Genomic DNA, 22178 nt, shown 5'->3' with positions numbered 1-22178 from the left:
GTAATAAAATATTGACAAAATTTCCTTTAGTAATAAAATTTTGACAAAATTTTCTTTAGTTATAAAATTTTGACAAAATTTAACTATAGAAATAAAATTTTGACAAAATTTTGCCAACATTTTCTATAGAAATAAAATTTTGACAAAATTTTCTATAGAAATAAAATTTTGACAAAATTTTCTATAGAAGTAAAATTTTGACAAAATTATCTATAGAAATAAAATTTTGACAAAATTTTCTATAGAAGTAAAATTTTGAAAAAATTTTCTATGGAAATAAAATTTTGAGCAAGTTTTCCATGGAAATAAAATTTTGAGAAAATTTGCTATGGAAATAAAATTTTGACAAAATTTTTTATAGAAATAAAATTTAGACAAGATTTTCTATAGAAATAAAATTTTGACAAAATTTTCTATAGAAATAAAATTTTGACAAAATTTTCTATATAAATAAAATTTTGACAAAATTTTCTATAGAAATACATTTTTTAACAAATTTTTCTATAGAAATAAAATTTTGACAAACTTTTCTATCGAAATAAAATGTTGACAAAATTTTCCATCGAAATAAAATTTTGACAAAGTTTTCTATAGAAATAAAATTTTGACAAAATTTTCTATAGAAATAAAATTTTGAAAAAATTTTCTACAGAACTAAAATTTTGCAAAAATTTTCTATAGAACTAAATTTTTGACTAAATTTTCTATAGAAATAAAATTTTGACAAAATTTTCTATAGAAATAAAATTTTGACAAAATTTTCTATAGAAATAAAATTTTGACAAAATTTGCTATAGAAATAAAATTTTTACAAGATTTTCTATAGAAATAAAATTTAATTTAAAAAAATAAAATTTTGTTGTTGTTTTATATGTGACCTTTAAACTGTTAATTGTATTTGTTTAGTTCGGCTTGAGGTCATGCGAATAAAAATAGATGTTGTTGTTTTTGTTTACAACAGTTGTAAATATACCTACTTGTGAACAAGTTCATTGTTTTTAATTCTAAATTAATTTTCCCTGAGATGTTTCGAAATATTGGATAATTTTAAATAAAAATTACAACTTACAAAAACAACAACATCTGTTTTTATTCACGTGACCTCAAGCCGAACTAAACAAATAAAAATAAAATTTTGACAAAATTCTCTATAGAATTAAAATGTAGACAACATTTTCAACAGAAAAAATGTTGAAACAATTTTCTATAGAAATATAATTATCTAAAGAAATAAAATTTTGCCAAAATTTTCTACAGAAATAAAATTTTAACAAAATTTTCTATAGAAAAAAAAATTGCCAAAAATTTTCTATAGAAAAAAATTTTAAAAATTTTCATTGGAAAAAATTTTTGCCAAAATATGCTATAGAAATAAAATTTAGACAAAATTTTCTATGGAAATAAAATTTAGACAAAAATTTTTATAGAAATAAAATTTTGACAAAATTTTATATAGAACTAAATTTTTGACTAAATTTCTATAGAAATAAAATTTAGATAAGATTTTCTATAGAAATAAAATTTTGGCAAAATTTTCTACAGAAATAAAATTTTGCAAAAATTTTCTATAGAACTAAATTTTTGACTAAATTTTCTGTAGAAATAAAATTTTGGCAAAATTTTCTATAGAAATAAAATTTTGACAAATCTTTCTTTAGTAATAAAATTTTGCCAAAATTTTCTATAGAAATAACATTTTGGCACAATTTTTTATAGAAATAAAATTTTGACCAAATTATCTACAAAAATAAAATTTTGACAAATCTTTCTTTAGTAATAAAATTTTTCCAAAATTTTCTATAGGAATAACATTTTGACAAAATTTTCTGTTGAAAAAAAATGTTGACAAAATTTTCTTTAGAAATAAAATTTTTTTCTATAGAATTATAATTTTCCTATAATTTCCCAGCAAAAAAAGCGTTGCCAAAAAAGTAATGAGAATGTTCTTTTTCGATCCGGAAGTGGTGCAAAATTGTCGCAGAAGCGATGAACTTAACATGGGCTTGTCATAGGACGGATGTCCACCATTTCAACACAGAATTTGCATCACTTCTTAAGGTGTTATGCGAATTCAGTATTTTTGATGTGAATTAAGAAATTTTGTGTTTAATTTTGACAAATAAATAATTTTTACAATTATTATGATTTTTAATGCATTCTAATGCTAGTCTGGAACGCTTGACACTTTTGGAAGTGCTTTTAAAGTTGTGCCTTTAGAAGAACTTCCAAATTTTTTGGCTGGGTTTCTATAAAAATAAAATTTTGACAAAATTTTCTATAGAAATAAAATTTTGACAATATTTTCTATAGAAATAAAATTTTGACAATATTTTCTATAGAAATAAAATTTTGATAAAATCTTCTATAGAAATAAAATGTTGACAATATTTTCTATAGAAATAAATTTTTGGTAAAATAAGATTTTTTAGTTTGGTAAAATTTTCTCAAAATTTAGGTAAAATTTTCTCAAAAAGTTGTGCCTTTAGAAGAACTTCCAAATTTTTTTGCTGGATTTCAATAGAAATAAAATTTTGACAACATTTTCTATAGAAATAAAATTTTGACAATATTTTCTATAGAAATAAAATTTTGACAAAATTTTCTTTAGAAATAAAATTTTGATAAAATTTTCTATACAAATAAAATTTTGACAAAATTTTCTGTAGAAAAAAAATTTGACAAAATTTTCTATAGAAATAAAATTTTGACAAAATGTTCTATAGAATTAAAATTTTGACAAAATTTTCTATAGAAATAAAATTTTGGCAATATTTTCTATTGAAATAAAATTATGACAAAACTTACTATAGAAATAAAATTATGACAAAATTTTCTATAGAAATAAAATGTTGGCAATATTTTCTATTGAAATAAAATTATGATAAAACTTACTATAGAAATAAAAGTATGACAAAATTTTCTATAGAAAGAAATTTTTGACAAAATATTCTATAGAAATAAAATTTTGATAAAATTAACTATAAATATAAAATCTTGATAACATAATCTATAGATAACATTTTTGATAAAATTATCTATAGATACACAATTTTGACAAAATTTTCTATAGAAATAAAATTGTGACAAATTTTTCTATAGAAATTAAATTTTGGCAATATTTTCTATAGAAATAAAATTTTGCCAATAGTTTCTATAGAAATAAAATTTTGACAAAATTTTCTATGGAAATAAAATTTTGGCAAACTTTTCTAGAGAAATAACATTTTGACAAAATTTTCTACAGAAAATAAATTTTGCCAATAGTTTCTACAGAAAATAAATTTTGTTTCTTTAGAAAAAAAAATTGACAAAATTTTCTATAGAAATAAAATTTTGACAAGATATTTTTTAGAAATAAAATTTTGACAAAATTTTCCATAGAAATAAAATTTTGACAAAATTTTTCTATAGAAATAAATTTTTGACAAAATATGATTTTTTTGTTTGGTAAAATTTTCTCAAAATTTTGGTAAAATTTTCTCCAAAAGTTGTGCCTTTAGAAGAACTTCCAAATTTTTTTGCTGGGTTTCTATAGAAATAAAATTTTGACAAAATTTTCTAAAGAAATAAAATTTTGACAATATTTTCTATAGAAATAAAATTTTGACAAAATTTTCTATAGAAATAAAATTTTGACAAAATTTTCTATAGAAATAAAATTTTGACAAAATTTTCTATAGAAATAAAATTTTGACAAAATTTTCTATAGAAATAAAATTTTGACAAAATTTTCTATATAAATAAATTTTTGACAAAATAAGATTTTTTGTTTGGTAAAATTTTCTCAAAATTTTGGTAGATTATTTTGGGTTCGAGTGGCGTGGTGGCAACCGTGGCAATAGTATATCTTTCCTCTAAAGTTGATATGTAAAGCTTTCTTTAGTCGTTGTAGGCTACCCCTCATTGATTGTACTTTAATCTCTACTTAGTGGTATAGTGTGCGTGTAAAAAAAAGCAAACAAGTTTGTTTTGTTATGGATGCCGGTTGATCTCAGCCAGATGAAAATTTTATTTAACAAGAACATATACAACAATCAGGTTGAATGTCCCCTATTTCTCACATATAACAGAACTTGTTACAAGTATACTACCATTCTGTGTTGTTATTTACAAATAGATCTCACAGAAACTCTCTTTCTCTAGCTTGCCCTCTCTCTCCTCTCTTACCATGCCATGAGATTATGATGCTGTTGTATTTTGTAGGCAAATATAATGTTTGACATTTTACTCTCGTTTTTTAGCTTTTTTTCTCTCACTCTCTCTATCTCTTACCCTATCTAATCGTAGAGACTTTAACTTGTTCTGAGAGTATGATGCCGGTGTATTTTGAAGATAAAAATAATGTTTGGCATTTTATTTCGTTCGTTGAAAAATTGCATTGTACGCGAGTTCAAACATTTATACAGTTAGTGTGGAGAAGATCAATCGACCGAATAGTTGTTGCCATAAAGAACGCATAGACTGAAGTTACTAGAGTACAACTGATGACAAATTTGCTTCGAGATATACTAGCTACTGGGTCATTAATATGTGGGCTACTTTATTAAGTGGCGTGGTGATTCTACTGCTGATATGGGACTATCTCAATAAAAAACATCGCAATGAGGTTTTGCACAAATCCAATATCTATGGTGGCTTTCATCTGCCTTTGGTTGGTAGGGCTTTACATATGATTGGAAGTAATTCGGAAAGTAAGTAATGCGATGATTTTCTAGGCCTATAGAGTTACATAATTTTGCTTTCATTCCATCCTCCTCCACCCGCTGTACAGATGCCGTAGATCGTATTGCTTCAGTCGTTAGGGAAAATGGAAAAAGTTTTTATAGTTGGGTTTTACATCAGCTTGTAATCTTTTGTGCTGATCCCAAAGTTATGGAGGCATTGCTGAGTAGTACTGTTCATATAACAAAGAATAATGTCTATGATATGTTATCTTTGTGGTTGGGAGATGGTCTCTTGATGAGTACGGGAAAGAAATGGCATACACGACGCAAAATTATCACACCTAGTTTTCATTTTAAAATATTGGAAGAATTTGTAGAGATTTTTGATCGTCAATCGAATGTCATGGTCCAGAAGCTAAAGGAAAAAGTTGCTCAAAATCCCAAAGAGCCAGTCGATATGTTTCCTTTGGTTTGTTTAACAGCCTTGGATATAATAGCTGAGACAGCGATGGGTGTACAGGTGAATGCCCAATTAAATCCCGACATAGGTTATGTGAAATCGGTGAAAATGTAAGTAAAAATCCTCATATTAACATTTTAATTGATTCAATTAATTTATGTGATTATTATATGCTCCACCATAGGATGGCGGGTATACTACAGTCATAGAAAAAAAATCATGAACAGCATGGTTCTTTCAAAACGATCTGTTCATGAACGCGAATCAACTCACATGTGGTCTCAAACGGAGAACCGACGGTTTCCGTATGACAAACAAGATCTGACAACGTAATGATTATGAATTTATAAAAAAAATCCGCTACCGTGACTCGAACTTGCATTGCCTGCAACACACGCGCTAACAGTCGACTTAGCGCATTGTACCACCGACAGAGTTGCCATAAGAACGTCTAAAGGATATTTTAAGACTCTTCTTGGACAAAGACAAACGAAATCCGTTCATGAAATCGTGAACGCTCGTGAACGAAACCGTGAACATTCCGTTTTGATTTTTCATGAACCTTTCCGTTTCATTTTGTTACCGTCCGTTCACCATTTTGGAATGTAATTGTTTCTATTAGTGTAACTTTGTCCCCTCCGTTTTTAACACATCGAAATATTGTTCTCAGACCCCATGAATTACATATTCTGGGTCGTGGCGAAATTCTTAGTCGATAAAGCGATGTTCGTCCATCCATCCATCTGTTGAAATCACACTAATTTCCGAACGAAGTAAGCTATCGACTTGGATCTTGCTTCAAGTTGGTGTAACAGTTTTTTATGTGATTTCATCCATTTTTTCTTTTACGCTTTGGTACATCAGCTTGTATCAAGGAACTCTGCGATAAGGATGGCACGTGTCCAAAGTCATCTGAGTCTGGTAGGTTTGGCTGGGCAAGCGAAGAGATATGGCCCTTGGGTACAGATGATATGGCCCTTGAATACAGAGAGGACACGCGTCAGCTACGAAGCTATCAATCACGGATAGGTAGGAATTAAGGGGGCTACACTTACGCGATCTTAATTGGGCCAAAACTGCCGCAGTAGGTCTCTTTCCTTAGGTGCTATGAGTAAGGAAACTCCCCGTTTCTCTATAGGGTCTTGACTTGTTATCCCTAAAGTCCACATGTACCCGCACTGATATATTAGAACTCAACGCTTAGTTCCTGCCGGTAGGGGCGTATGTTCGATGTCCTCGAAGAGGCTGGCATTGCTGGCCGTATCGAATGCCTTCGATAGGCCTTGCGTCTCGACACGGCTTGGTCTGATTGACGCCTCTATTAATGTATGCTGAAATGGCATGCAAAGCAGTCGTCATGCTATGTACTTTACAGAATCCATGTTGATGGTTGGCAGCTGTAAAATTCTCCAAAAGACTGGGGAGGTGTAGTGTCTCAAGTGCCATGGCTGCTGGCGAGAGAAGGAAAATTGGTCGGAAACTACTCGAGTCTTTTCCTGGGACATCGGGAATAATGTGTGATTCCAAGGAAAAATTGAGGAACCTCTCAGGTACTCAACACCCAGTATTCCCAGATGCTTCAGCATTATCATGGAAATTCTGTCAGGGCCGAGCATCCCTTGTAGCGGGGTTCGAGAGGGCTTGTCTCGTCAACCATCTTACTAATCTGAATCTAGTTCAGTTCCCTGGTTCTAGGATCAGCTGGGTTAGTATGATTCATATTGCTCCTCTGCTCGAGCGGTTGCTGCTTTGATGATGCCCCGGAACTCCCTATGAACAACATGGAGGGGGTACGGAAGTTCACTGGAGAATTAATGGGAGGTGGTCTGATCCCAGTGAAATGGCGGGTTTCTACGATCAGTCATTTATCAGACCAGTCATTTATCAGACATACGTATCGGGCGAACTTCTGCAATCACCCATAATTCTCGTGAGAGCCTCTTCGTTGCTCGTGCAAAGTGTGGAGTCATATATCTGCTCTGCCAGGGTTAGCATGACGGCGTTCACATTGCGAGTCCCGTCGCTTTTGCTGGGAAGTTAGACCTCTCCTGGGAAACTCGATCACGCTCTATATCTCCATCTCAACAGCTCCAGACTTGACTGCTACCTGTATTTATTCCCCCATAGGGGTCACTAGCGTCTGGTACAGGCGATATAGGTCTATACTGAAATATTATTGTCCGGGGGAAGTGGATGAGGTCATGTAGTCTGATCTGACCCAATGGTGCTGTCGTATGCTGCCACGTTGTCAGTGCGACAATATTCCTGTATCGATGTTTGATCGGAACAGTTCCGGAAGTGCACCCACTAGGCACCGGTTACTTCACACCAAACGATGCCAAATTTGGTTTCGCGCAGACTGGACAGTACCATGGTCCAGGGTTTTCATCTATCCCGGCTCTCACAAAACGCAAATCAGACTATACTCTAGTAGCGATGTTAGGTCCGGGAGTGCGCCACTCCAGACATTGGTTACACCTCATTAAACGGTGATGAATTTAGTTTCGCGCAGACTAAACTGTATGTTAACATGGTCTGGGGTCTATCTCCGCTCGGACCAAAAGCAAAAAAAAGCTCTGCGGGATGCACCTCCTCCAACACAAACCCATCGGGTTACTCTGGCGTAGAGTACCCATCGCCGTGGGATTGTAGTTTTTATTGATGTTGGTCGAACGGTATTGCAAATGGGTTCACTTTCAGGTATAGCCCGCATATAAACCGATCTCCAGATTTGCTTTTGAATTAGCATTAGCATCATTTTGGCGGTACAGGGGTAATATCTTTAATCAATTTTCTTTTAATTTCCAGAGTAACCCAAATTATATCTCAACGTTTGCGTACCCCTTTGTGGCGTACTGATGGCCTTTTTAAAATCTTTGCTCCTTTTGTCTATCGTCGAATGATGAAGAACATCGAGGAAATGCAAGGATTTACCAAATCGGTTATAGAAAAACGTCGACAAAAATTGGAAACCTTAATCAAGGAAAACCAGGAAGCAACTAAGGGCGAAAATGATAATGGCGATGTGGAAAAAATTGGTAGCAAAAAAGTTATGGCATTACTGGATCTTCTACTAAGAGCCAGTGTTGATGGTCAGCCGTTGAGCAATGAAGATATTAGAGAAGAAGTTGAAACTTTTATGTTTGAGGGTCATGATACTACTACGAGTGGTACATCATTTTCTTTGTATTTGATATCAAGACATCCCGAAGTACAAAAGCGAATAATGGAGGAAATTTCCGAAGTCATAGGTGATGATATTACGACAATGCCTAGCTATAAACAATTACAAGGTTTACGTTACATGGAATGTGTTATCAAGGAGTCGATGCGTTTGTATCCCTCGGTGCCCATAATTGGAAGATATTTTGCTGAGGATACCGAATTAAGTAACTTGGCTTATTATTTTTTTTTAATTATTTATGTATTAATTTCTTTTTCTATCTAAGATGGCATCACAATTCCTGGCAATTGTCATTTCAATATTCCTCTATTTGTGGTATTCCGAGATCCTGATTATTTCAAAGATCCCAATGATTTTAAGCCTGAACGTTTCTATGATGAAAATCCTGAGGATATTTTCTCCTTTGCCTATACTCCCTTCAGTGCTGGACCACGTAATTGTATAGGACAAAAATATGCCATGTTGGAAATGAAAAGTGTTATTAGTAAAGTCTTGAGGCATTACGAACTGTTGCCTATGGGCCCTGATGTAGTGCCCTCGTTGAGTTTAATTTTACGATCCACCACTGGCATGCAGATGAGTTTGAAACCCAGAATGTAATCATTGTATTATAAGAGTTTTTGTATTAATTTTATATGTATATAAATTATTTACACAAAAAAAAATAAATAATTATTAAAAGAAAATTATTATGGCAAACAAAACATAGAGAAATTTTCTAGAGAACTAAAATTTTCTAAAGAAATAAAATTTTGACAAAATTTTCTATACAAATAAAATTTTCTTTAGAAATAAATTTTGACAAATAGAAATAAAATTTCGACAAAATTTTCTATAGAAATAAAATTTTGACAAAATTTTCTATAGAAATAAAATTTTGACAAAATTTTCTTTAGAAATAAAATTTGGACAAAATTTTCTTTAGAAATAAAATTTTGACAAAATATTCTATAGAAATAAAATTTTGACAAAATATTCTATAGAAATAAAATTTTGACAAAATTTTCTATAGAAATAAAATTTTAACAAAATTTTCTTTTGAAATAAAAATTTTTCAAAATTTTATAAGAAATAGAATTTTGACAAAATTTTCTATAGAAATAAAATTTTGACAAAAATTTCTACAGAAAAAAAAATGTTGACAAAATTTTCTTTAGAAATAAAATTTTGACAAAATTTTCTATGGAAATAAAATTTTGACAAAATTTTCTTTAGAAATAAAATGTTGACAAAATTTTCTATAGAAATAAAATTTTGACAAAACTTTCTACAGAAAAAAAATTGACAAAATTTTCCTTAGAAATAAAAATATTGACAAAATTTTCTATCGATTAAATAATTGACAAAATTGTGACAATTGTGAATTTTGACAAACTTGTCCTTATTTTTGAAAATTGGATTAAATTTCTCCGATTTTCTTGGAATACTCAGGCAATTAATATGGGGTAACTAAGTTTTTAATATTCGATAAGTTGTAAAAAATAAAATTTTGGAATAATTTTCTATAGAAAATTTGAGATAATTTTCTATATAAAAAATTTTGGCCAAATTTTCTATAGAAATAAAATTTTGACAAAATTTTCTATTGAAATAAAATAGTGACAAAATTTTCTATGTAAATAAAATAGTGACAAAATTTTCAATAGAAATAAAATGTTGACAAAATTTTCTATAGAAATAAAAGTTTTACAAAATTTTCTATAGTAATACAATTTTTACATTTTTTTTTTTTAAATAAAAATATTGACAACATTGTCTATAGATATAACATTTTGACAAAACTGTGACAACATTTTCAATAGAAAAAAATTCTGCTCCATAGAAACAAACTTTTGCTCTATGTTTATTCCATTTATGTCCATCTATGTGTTCCATTTTAAGTAGCTATCATATTCTGTTGCTCTATACCGATGATCTACCAGATAACTAATCTTTAATGTTAATTCTGACAAGGCTTTTCTGTTGATTAAACGAAGAGAGGAAAAACTTGGAAAGATATCTCCAACCATGACGGAGAATAGAAATAATGTTGTGAAGGTGTGAAGAAGTTGACAGTCATAGAATTGGAAATAAAAATAATGTACACCAGTTTTTCTATTTATTTACTTTCCAACTACTGAGAGTTCTATTGAAATAATTTTTCTTTTTGCTAAGAAATAAACCATATTTTAGTGAGAGCAAAATGATTTGTTTTAGTTAGCAGAACATGAGGGTCTACTGATATGTTAACCCAGCAAAAAAAAAAGCGTCACCAAAAACATAGTGAAAATATTCTTTTTGGATCCGAAAGTGGTGTTAAATTGGCGCAGAAGAACTTCTAAATTGTTTTGCTGGGATTGACTAAAAAAAAAGATTACTATAAAATTCGAATTTTTTAATTGGCGCACTCTAATATACACCTCTACTTATCTCATTTATAGGTCGTTTAGTAAAAAACATTTAGCTATCTGTGTTTGTTCTTGTGTACCATCGATCGATTGCTCTTTAACGTTTGTTGAGTGCGAGGAATTTTGTTCTAAAGAAATCTCAATATTTAGTTTGTGTTTGGCTGTCGGTATATGAAAACGTTCGGACAAGACGGATAATCTCGGATTTAAGTGCGAAACAAAATGTTATTAGAATTTTTTATAATAGCCATTACCCTCCTATTGTTGTGGGATTATTTATCCAAAAAACGACGAAATGATATGCTCAGTTATATGGGAGGACCTAAACCATTACCCATTGTGGGTAATGCCTTAGCATATCGTGGTCAAAATCCTGAAGGTAAATTTGGATTAAAAATTATTTGAATATACGGTCATTATTGACCTTTGGCCAAAAGACTATAAATGGTTAAAATGTTTTTGGAATGTGACATAATAACGGATGTAAAGAGTATAGCGGCAGATTATGGAACATAAAAGTGAAAGTTCCTAAATTGAGAACACAATAACATTAAATTAAAAAAATTAATTTAAAAAAAATAATAAAAATATATATTAATACTTGTGATTTGACCTATTGACCATATTACAAGGAAGATAAGTAAATTCGTATGGAATGGTTCGTGGCTTGTTATCAATTTCCTATCTTGTTTTAACGATTAAGAGTGGTAAGAGTTTTTGTGTAATTTCTATTTACTCAATAAAATATAAATAAAAAATTATAGTCAGTCTGCAGAATATTTAACACCAGATTTGATAAGCCAAGTTATTTGTCTGATACACCTGATTAAAAGTAAAACTTTTTTTATTTAAAATTTTTGTTCATACAAAATAGTTGATTTTTTTAAACTCTGAGAAAACTTTCTTAATTTAATAAATTTTGACTTACTTTAATGAAAAAAATTAGAATAGAACGCTTTGTACTAACTAAGAACACAATTTTACTAAATTCAAATCAAAAAGTCCATATTTTTCTAAATAGACAAAATTTTGCTTTTAAATTAGAACATTTACTTAAGCTTTATCCGCCTAGCAAAACTTATTTGTTGCGTATTGCAATTATTAAAATATTTTTAAACCGAGAACTTTAGGCTAGTGTTTAATTTTTTTATTTATTATAATCTTAATTATAATAAATATGTAAACAAAATATTTTAGTTAAAATTAAAACTTACATTCTTGCATTGTGGGTTCATTTGGTCAAAATTTCAACATTTTATTTCTATAGGAAATTTTGCCAAAATTTTATTCTTATAGAAAATGTTGTCAAAATTTTATTTTTAGTTTAGTAACAATTATAGGAAATTTTGTCAAATTTTTTTAAAATTTTTTTCCTATAGAAAATGTTGTCAAAATTTTATTTCTATAGAAAATTTTGTCAAAATTTTATTTCTATAGGAAATTTTGTCAAAATTTTATTTCTATAGGAAATTTTGTCTAAATTTTATTTCTGCAGGAAATATTGTCACAATTTTATTTCTATAGAAAATTTTGTCACAATTTTATTTCTATAAGAGATTTTGTCAAAATTTTATTTCTATAGGAAATGTTGTCAAAAGTGTATTCTTAGAGAAAATTTCGTCTAAATTTTATTCTTATAGAAAATTTTTTAAAAATTTTATTTCTACAGGAAATATTGCCAAAATTTTATTCTTATATAAAATTTTGTCAAAATGTTATTTCTATAGGAAATTTTGTCAAAATTTTATTTCTATAGGAAATTTTGTCACAATTTTATTTCTATAGGAAATTTTGTCAAAATTGAAAATAGAAAATTTTGTCTAAATTTTATTCTTATAGATTTTTTTTAATTTATTTCTATAGGAAATATTTCCAAAATTTTATTCTTATATAAAATTTTGTCAAAATGTTATTTCTATAAGAAATTTTGTCAAAGTATTATTTCTATAAAAAAAAATTTTATTCCTACAGAAAATTTTGTCAAAATTATATATCTGTAGGAAAATTTGTCAAAATTGTATTTTTTAGAAAATATTGTCAAAATTGTGTTTCTATAGGAAGTTTAGTAAAAATTGTATTTCTCTACAAAATTTTGTCAAAATTTTATTTCTATAGAAATTTTGTCACAATTTTATTTCTATAAGAAATTTTGTCAAAATTGTATTCCTAGAGAAAATTTTGTCTAAATTTTATTCTTATAGAAATTTTTTCAAAATTTTATGTCTATAGGAAATTTTGTCTAAATTTTATTCTTATAGAAAACTTTCTCAAAATTTTATTCCTAGAGAAAGTTTTGTCAAAATTTTATTCTTATAGAAAATGTTGTCAAAATTTTATTCCTAGAGAAAATTTTGTCAAAATTTTATTATTAGTTTAGAAAAAATTTTATTTCTACACAAAATTTTTCCGAGAGAAAATTTTGTCTAAATTTTAGTCTTATAGAAATTTTTTCAAAATTTTATTTCATCTAATTATACAATTATTATTCGAGCTTTATGGACAGATATAATAATATCTATCGAATAATAATTGTATAATTAGATATAATGCATTTGGACGTCAATTGCCTGTTTCGGTATCAGGCTAACATGTAATATAATAAAATTTTATTTCTATAGGAAATTTTGTCAAAATTTTATTCTTATAGAAAACTTTCTCAAAATTTTATTCCTAGAGAAAATTTTGTCAAAATTTTATTTTTATAGAAAATGTTGTCAAAATTTTATTCCTAGAGAAAATTTTGTCAAAATTTTATTTCTATAGGAAATTTTGTCAACATTTTTTCCTAGAGAAAATTTTGTCCAAATTTTATTGCTATAGGAAATTTTGTCGAAATTTTGTTAAAATTTTATTTCTATAGAAAATTTTGTCAAAATTTTTTTCCTATAGAAAATTTTGTCAAAATTTTATTTCTATAGAAAATTTTGTCAAAATTTTATTTCTATAGAAAATTTTGTCAAAATTTTATTTCTATAGGAAATTTTGTCAAAATTTTATTTCTATAGAAAATTTTGTCACAATTTTATTTCTATAAGCAATTTTGTCAAAATTGTATTCCTAGAGAAAATTTTGTCTAAATTTTATTCTTATAGAAAATTTTTTCAAAATTTTATTTCTATAGGAAGTTTTGTCAAAATTTTATTCTTATAGGAAACTTTCTCAAAATTTTATTCCTAGAGAAAATTTTATTCTTATAGAAAATGTTGTAAAAATTTTATTCCTAGAGAAAAATTTGTCAAAATTTTATTATTAGTTTAGTAAAAATTTTATTTCTACACAAAATTTTGTCAAAATTTTATTCCTACAGAAAATTTTGTCAAAATTTTATTTCTATAGGAAATTTTGTTAAAATTTTTTCCTATAGAAAATTTTGTCAAAATTTTATTTCTATAGAAAATGTTGTCAAAATTTTATTTCTATAGGAAATTTTGTCAAAATTTTATTTTGATAGAAAATTTTGTCAAAATTTTTTCCTAGAGAAAATTTTGTCAAAATTGTATTTCTATAGAAAATTTTGTCAAAATTTTGCTAAAAATTTTTTCCTTTAGAAAATTTTGTCAAAATTTTATTTCTATAGAAAATTTTGTCAAATTTTTATTTCTATAGGAAATTTTGTCAAAATTTTATTTCTATAGAAAATTTTGTCACAATTTTATTTCTATAAGAAATTTTGTCACGATATTATTTTTACAAGAAATTTTGTCAAAATTGTATTCCTAGAGAAAATTTTGTCTAAATTTTATTCTTATAGAAATTTTTTTAAAAATGTTATCTCTATAGGAAATATTGCTAAAATTTTATTCTTATATAAAATTTTGTCAAAATGTTATTTCTATAGGAAAATTTGTCAAAACTTTATTTTTATAGGAAATTTTGTCTAAGTATTATTTCTATAAAAAAAATGTGCCAAAATTTTATTCCTACAGAAAATTTTATCAAAATTATATTTCTGTAGGAAATTTTGTCAAAATTGTATTTTTTAGAAAATACTGTCAAAATTGTATTTCTATAGGAAGTGAAGTAAAAATTGTATTTCTCTACAAAATTTTGTAAAAATTTTATTTCTATAGAAATTTTGTCAAAATTTTATTTCTATTTTGTCATTATTTTATTTCTATAGGAAATTTTGTCAAAATTTTATTCCTAGAGAAAATTTTGTCAAAATTTTTTTTCTATAGGAAGTTTTGTCAAAATTTTATTCTTATAGAAAACTTTCTCAAAATTGTATTCCTAGAGAAAATTTTGTCAAAATTTTATTCTTATAGAAAACTTTCTCAAAATTTTATTCCTAGAGAAAATTTTGTCAAAATTTTATTACTATAAAAATTTTTGAAGTACCTCGTAGGTAGAGAGGAATATTTTGAAGTAGAAAATTTTGTTTCTATAGAAAATGTTGTCAAAATTTTATTTTTGTAGGAAAATATGCCAACATTTTATTCTTATAGAAAGTTTAGTCAAAATTTTATTTATATATATATATATATATATATATATATATATATATATATATATATATATATATATATATATATATATATATATATATATATATATATATATATATATATATATATATATATATATATATATATATATATATATATTTTTTTTTTTTTATTTATAGAAAATGTTGTCAAAATTTGCTTCGTAGAGAAATTTTGTCAAAATTTTATTTTTATAGGAAATTTTATCAACATTTTATCACTATAAAAAATTTGTAAAGTACATCTTAGGTGGAGAGGAATATTTTGATGTAGAAAATTTTGTTAAAATTGTATTTCTGTATAAAATTTTGTCAAAATATTATTTCTATAGGAAATTTTGTCAAAACTTTATTTGTCAAAATTGTATTTTTTAGAAAATATTGTCAAAATTGTATTTCTATAGGAAGTTTAGTAAAAATTGAATTTCTCTACAAAATTTTGTCAAAATTTTATTTCTATAGAAAATTTTGTCAAAATTTTATTCCTAGAGAAAATTTTGTCAACATTTTATTTTTATAGGAAATTTGTATTTTTATAGAGATTTTTGTCAAAATTTTATTTCTATAGGAAATTTTGTCAAAATTTTATTCCTAGAGAAAATTTTGTCAAAATTTTATTCGTAGAGAAAATTTTGTTAGAATTTTATTTCTATAGATTCTTTGTTAATTTTATTTCTATAGAAAATTTTGTCAAAATTTTATTTCTATAGGAAATTTTGTAAAAATTTTATTTCTATAGGAAATTTTGTCAAAATTTTATTTCTACAAGAAATTTTGTCAAAATTTTATTTCTGTATGAAATTTTGTAAAAATTTTATTCCTAGAGAATAGTTTGTCAACATTTTATCACTATAAAAAATTTGTGATGTACCTCTTAGGTGGAGAGGAATATTTTGATGTAGGACAGATTGTATTACAAATAGCTTATATCGAACCACTTTTCGGTATAGCCCCCATATAAACCGACATCTAGATTTGGCTTCCGGAGCCTCTTGGAAGAGTAAAATTCATCCCAATATTTCATAGCTCCCTTAATAAAAAACAAATAATTTTCTGTTAAATTTCAGAAATCATGAAGTTCATTACGAATAACAGTCAAAAATATGGTGGCATGTATCGGGTATGGATATTACAACAATTGGCTGTATTTTCTTCAGATCCCCGTGATATAGAAGTGATTTTAAGTTCACCACAGCATATAACGAAAAATAATCTCTATGAATTATTGCACAGTTGGTTGGGAACTGGTTTACTAATGAGTACAGGTAAGTAAGACAATATTCCTACTTCAATTACCTACCATAACTCTCTTTTTATTCTGTATTAGGCAAAAAATGGCATTCACGTCGCAAAATTATCACACCAACATTCCATTTTAAAATTCTCGAACAATTTGTTGATATATTTGATCAACAAAGTTCGCTAATGGTTAAGCGTTTAACTGATCAAGCTGATGGCAAAACTCCCATTAATATTTTCCCTGTTATTTGTTCCATGGCTTTGGATATTATTGCTGGTGAGCTAAATGGTTTTGATTTGTATCAGAAATTTGATTATATTTAATATCATTTCAGAAACTGCCATGGGTGTAAAAATTAATGCCCAAAGTAATCCCAAATTCCCATATGTGCAAGCTGTATTCCAGTAAGTAGTGGAAAATTTTTTATATTTTTTTGGTTATCATTTCTTTTACGAAATACAAAATATCGACATATTTCTCACAGGGTAAACTGTATTGTTGGCATTCTCGTTAACCATACAAGTTTCAGTTATATTCTGAATATAATTTTTACTGGTAAAAAAAATTCGCTAGAAGCCCAAATTAACAGTGTGAATTTTTTTTCCATTAAAGCCTGGTATGCAGATCTAGCGAAAATTTCGGAAATGGTTTGCTTAAATTTCGTTATTATCGATTGTTTACATTTTGCTTCCCTTAGGAATACATTGCACTACTGTGATATGCAAACTAAATTTTCGCTGGAGCTGCATACACGGCTGCAACTGTTGTCTACCAAATAGGGTAGATTTTTTAAAATTTGGTAGATTGGTAGAATTCTAGATGTTTCGGTAGATTTTGCGAAACATTCCTCTCAAACTAAGAGGTACTTCAATTCTCTGTAGAAATAAAATGTTGGAAAATTTTTCTATAGAAAAAAAAATTGCCAAAATTTTCTATAGAAATAAAATTTTGACAACATTTTTAATATAATTATAATTTTAACAAAATTTTCTATAGCAATAAAATTTTTGAAAAATTTTCTATAGAAAAAAAAATTTACAAAACTTTTCTATAGAAATATAATTTTGACAAAATTTGCTACAGAAATAAAATGTTGACAAAATTTTCTCTGGAAGTAAATTTTTGACAAAATTTTCTATGGAAGTAAAATTTTGACAAAAATTTCTATAGAAATAAAATTTTGACAAAATTTGCTACAGAAATAAAACTTCGACAAAATTTTCTATAGAAATAAAATGTTGACAAAATTTGCTATGGAAGTAAAATTTTGACAATATTTTCTATAGAAATAAAATTTTGACAAAATTTTCTCTGGAAGTAAATTTTTGACAAAATTTTCTATAGAAGTAAAATTTTGACAAAATTTCCTATAGAAATAAAATTTTGACAAAAGTTGCTACAGAAAAAAACTTGGACAAAATTTTTTGCAGAAATACAATTTTGACAAAATATTCTATTGAAATAAAATTTTGATAAAATTTTCTAGAAAAAAAATTTTTTTGAGAAAATTTATTAGAAAATTAAAACTTTGGCAAAAGTTTGTATAGAAATAAAATTTTGACAAAATTTTCTATGGAAGTAAAATTTTGACAAAATTTTCTATTGAAATAAAATTTTGACGAAATTTTTTATAGAAATAAAATTTTGACAAAATTTTCTACAGCAATAAAATTTTGACAAAATTTTCCATAGCAATAAAATTTTCTATAGAAAAAAATTAGACAAATTTTTGTATAGAAATCAAATTTGGGAAAAATGTTTATAGAAATATAATTTTGACACATTTCCTATCCTCTGTAGCAAATTTTGACAAAATTTTCTGCAGAAATAAAACTTTGGCAAAAGCTTCTATGGAAATCAAATTTTAACAAAATTTTCTAGAAAAATAAAATTTTGACAAAATTTTCTAGAAAAATCACATTTTGACAAAATTTTCTAGAAAAATAAAATTTTGACAAAATTAAAACTTTGGCAAAAGTTTGTATAGAAATAAAATTTTGACAAAATTTTCTATGGAAGTAAAATTTTGACAAAATTTTCTATTGAAATAAAATTTTGACTAAATTTTTTATAGAAATAAAATTTTGACAAAATTTTCTACAGCAATAAAATTTTGACAAAATTTTCCATAGCAATAAAATTTTTGAAACATTTTCTATAGAAAAAAATTAGACAAATTTTTGTATAGAAATCAAATTTGGGAAAAATGTTTATAGAAATATAATTTTGACACATTTCCTATCCTTTGTAGCAAATTTTGACAAAATTTTCTGCAGAAATAAAACTTTGGCAAAAGCTTTTATGGAAATCACATTTTAACAAAATTTTCTAGAAAAATAAAATTTTGACAAAATTTTCTAGAAAAATCTAGAAAAATTTTGACAAAATTTTCTATAGAAATAAAATTTTGACAAAATTTTCTCTGGAAGTAAATTTTTGACAAAATTTTCTATCGAAGTAAAATTTTGACAAAATTTTCTATAGGAATAAAATTTTGACAAAATTTCCTATAGAAATAAAATTTTGAAAAAATTTTTAATAGAAATATAATTTTGACAAAATTTGCTACAGAAATAAAACTTCGACAAAATTTTCTATAGAAATAAAATGTTGACAAAATTTACTGTGGAAATAAAAATTTGACAAATTTTCTATAGAAATAAAATGTTGACAAAATTTTCTCTGGATGTAAATTTTTGACAAAATTTTCGATGGAAGTAAAATTTTGACAAAATAAATTTTTTACAAAATTTTCTATAGAAATATAATTTTGGCAAAATTTGCTACTTCGACAAAATTTTCTATAGAAATAAAATGTTGACAAAATTTTCAATGGAAGTAAAATTTTGACAAAATTTTATACAGAAATAAAATTTTGACAAAATTTTCTCTGGAAGTAAATTTTTGAAAAAAAATTTTCTATTGAAGTAAAATATTGACAAAATTTTCTATAGGAATTAAAATTTTGACAAAATTTCCTATAGAAATAAAATTTTGACACAATTTTTAATAGAAATATAATTTTGACAAAATTTGCTACAGAAAAAAAACTTCGACAAAATATTCTATAGAAATAAAATGTTGACAAAATATGCTATGGAAGTAAAAATTCGGCAAATTTTCTAAAGAAATAAAATTTTAATAAAATGTTCTATAGCAATAAAATGTTTGAAAAATTTTCTATAAGAAAAAAAAATTGACAAATTTTTGTATAGAAATAAAATTTGGGAAAAATTTTTATAGAAATACAATTTTGACAAAATTTTTTGCAGAAATACAATTTTGACAAAATTTTCTATGGAAATAAAATTTTGAAAAAATTTTTTGCAGAAATACAATTTTGGCAAAATTTTCTATGGAAATAAAATCTTGACAAAATTTTCTGAAAAAAAATTTTGTTGAGAAAATTTTTTGGAAAAATAAAATTTTGGCAAAAGTTTCTATAGAAATAAAATTTTGACAAAATTTTCTATGGAAGTACAATTTTGACAAAATTTTCTATAGAAATAAAATTTTGACGAAATTTTTTATAGAAATAAAATTTTGACAAAATTTTCTATAGCAATAAAATTTTTGAAAAATTTTCTATAGAAAAAAATTAGACAAATTTTTGTGTAGAAATCAAATTTGGGAAAAATGTTTATAGAAATACAATTTTGACACATTTTCTATCTCTGTAGCAAATTTTGAAAACATTTTCTGCAGAAATAAAATTTTGACAAAATTTTCTATGGAAATCAAATTTTGACAAAATTTTCTAGAAAAATAAAATGTTGACAAAATTTTCTAGAAAAATCAAATTTTAACAAAATTTTCTAGAAAAATAAATTTTGACAAAATTTTCTATAGAAATAGAATTTTCACAAAATTTTCTATAGAAATAAAATTTTGACAAAATTTTCTATGGAAGTAAAATTTTGACAAAATAAAATTTTTACAAAATTTTGTATAGAAATATAATTTTGAGGCCTATAGCCTCTAGTGCCCGTATAAGCAAGTTTATTGTAATTTGTAATTATAATAAATTAAATAATTAATAAATAAATAATACAAAAATTTTCCACAGAAATAAAATTATAACAAAAGTTTCTATAAAAATAAAATTTTGACAAAATTTTCTATGGAAGTAAAATTTTGACAAAATGTTCTCCAAAAAAAACTTTTTGACAAAAATTTTCTATAGAAATCAAATTTTGACACAATTTACTATGGTAATAAAATTGTGGAAAAAATTCTATAGAAAAAAAATGTTGACAGAATTTGCTATAGAAATAAAATTTTGACAAAATTTTCTATGGTAGTAAAATTTTGGAATATAATTTTGACAAAATTATCTATGGAAGTAAAATTTTGACAAAATTTTCTATAGAAATAAAATTTTGACAAAATTTTCTATAGAAATAAAATTTCTATATAAATAAAATTTCTGATAGAAAATTTTCTATAGAAATTAAATTTTGACAAAATTTTCTGTGGAAATAAAATTTTGAAAAAAAATCTATAGAAATAAAAATTTGGAAAAAAATTTTAATGCAATAAAATTTGTACAAAATTTTGGTAACCGTCACTGCAAAATTGGCTATTTTCTGTTATAATAAAATTTTGACAAAATTTTCTATAGAAATAAAATTTTGACAAATTTTTCCATAGAAATAAAATTTTGACAAATTTTTCCGTAGTAATAAAATTTTGGAGAAATGTTCCTATAGAAATAAAATTTTGGAAAAATTTTCTATATAAATAAAATTTTGAAAAAATTTCTGATAGAAAATTTTCTATAGAAATTAAATTTTGACAAAATTTTCTATGGAAATAAAATTTTGAAAAAAATCTATAGATATAACATTTTGTCAAAAATTTCTAATGCAATAAAATTTTGACAAAATTTTGATAACCGTGACTGCAAAATTGGCTATTTTCTGTTAGGTAGCAGACATCTGGCTTGAGCATTTAGCGAAAATATTTATTGCTACTCATAAAAACCAATTTACTTCCAAAATATTCATAAAGCATCATTAACGATTATTTGCATTTTTCTTCTATAAAAAAAGTATGTGGAAACGTTATTGTTACCATATAAAACAAAATTTCTATACCGAGATTAAGTTTTTCATTATCTCTGAATTGGAATTTTTCAAGATACTTAAAAATTTCAAATTCTATTTTTAATTTTTATGTTTTGAAGTAGCTGAGGCTTCATTTTAATTACTTTTATTTTTAATTATTTATTCTCTTAATTGCTTTCGTTATTTAGTGTCACGAACATAACGGCCAAGCGTTTCATTAATGTATGGCACCGTATCAATTGGATATTCCGTTTAACAGCACCTGCAGATTATAAACTGCTAAATGATAGTATTAAATTAATGCACGATTTCACAGAGAATATTATTATGGAAAGGCGAGAAACATTACAAAAATCCCTATCGCAAGATTATCACAACACTGAAGACGAAAATGAATTGGGTCAAAAGAAACGTATGGCTCTATTGGATGTCCTATTGCAGTCCACGATATCAGGATCGCCGTTAAGTAATGAAGATATTCGTGAAGAAGTGGATACATTTATGTTTTTTGGCATGCAATAGGAATCGAACTGCATATCTAACTATTATATAATAGAAAGGGTAAAATGTCGATAATGTGTTTTTGGGCCCAAGAAAAATAGGAGCACATTACAAAACTGCATTATAGGCCAGATCAGCATACCGGGCTATAAGCTTAAGCTCAAAATGAAGACCCAAAATGTCAAAATTTCAT

At 25.7% G+C, this 22178-nt stretch overlaps 2 protein-coding genes across 2 annotated transcripts in view; both read left to right on the top strand.

Moving 5' to 3' along the window:
• Positions 1–4397: 4397 nt before the first annotated feature.
• Positions 4398–8994, top strand: LOC142230705 (cytochrome P450 4d2-like). Its single transcript, XM_075301338.1, has 4 exons — positions 4398–4691; positions 4772–5234; positions 7933–8513; positions 8574–8994. The coding sequence occupies exons 1-4, from the start codon at positions 4529–4531 to the stop codon at positions 8906–8908; spliced, it is 1542 nt and encodes a 513-aa protein (XP_075157453.1). The 5' UTR covers positions 4398–4528; the 3' UTR covers positions 8909–8994.
• Positions 8995–10839: 1845 nt separating this feature from the next.
• The window catches only part of LOC142230758 (putative cytochrome P450 4d20), a 33030-nt gene continuing 21691 nt past the window's right edge, over positions 10840–22178 (top strand). Inside the window, exons 1-5 of the mRNA XM_075301385.1 lie at positions 10840–11074; positions 16246–16443; positions 16506–16694; positions 16753–16822; positions 21673–21995. Coding sequence (XP_075157500.1) covers positions 10918–11074; positions 16246–16443; positions 16506–16694; positions 16753–16822; positions 21673–21995 — 937 coding nt within the window. The 5' untranslated portion in view covers positions 10840–10917. The remainder of the gene's footprint in view (positions 11075–16245; positions 16444–16505; positions 16695–16752; positions 16823–21672; positions 21996–22178) is intronic.

The sequence above is a fragment of the Haematobia irritans genome, chromosome 3 (assembly GCF_050003625.1).
Source record: "Haematobia irritans isolate KBUSLIRL chromosome 3, ASM5000362v1, whole genome shotgun sequence".
Lineage (NCBI taxonomy): Eukaryota > Metazoa > Arthropoda > Insecta > Diptera > Muscidae > Haematobia > Haematobia irritans.
The sequence above is the reverse complement of the archived record's forward strand: the minus strand, read 5'-3'. Positions and strand labels throughout refer to the sequence as shown.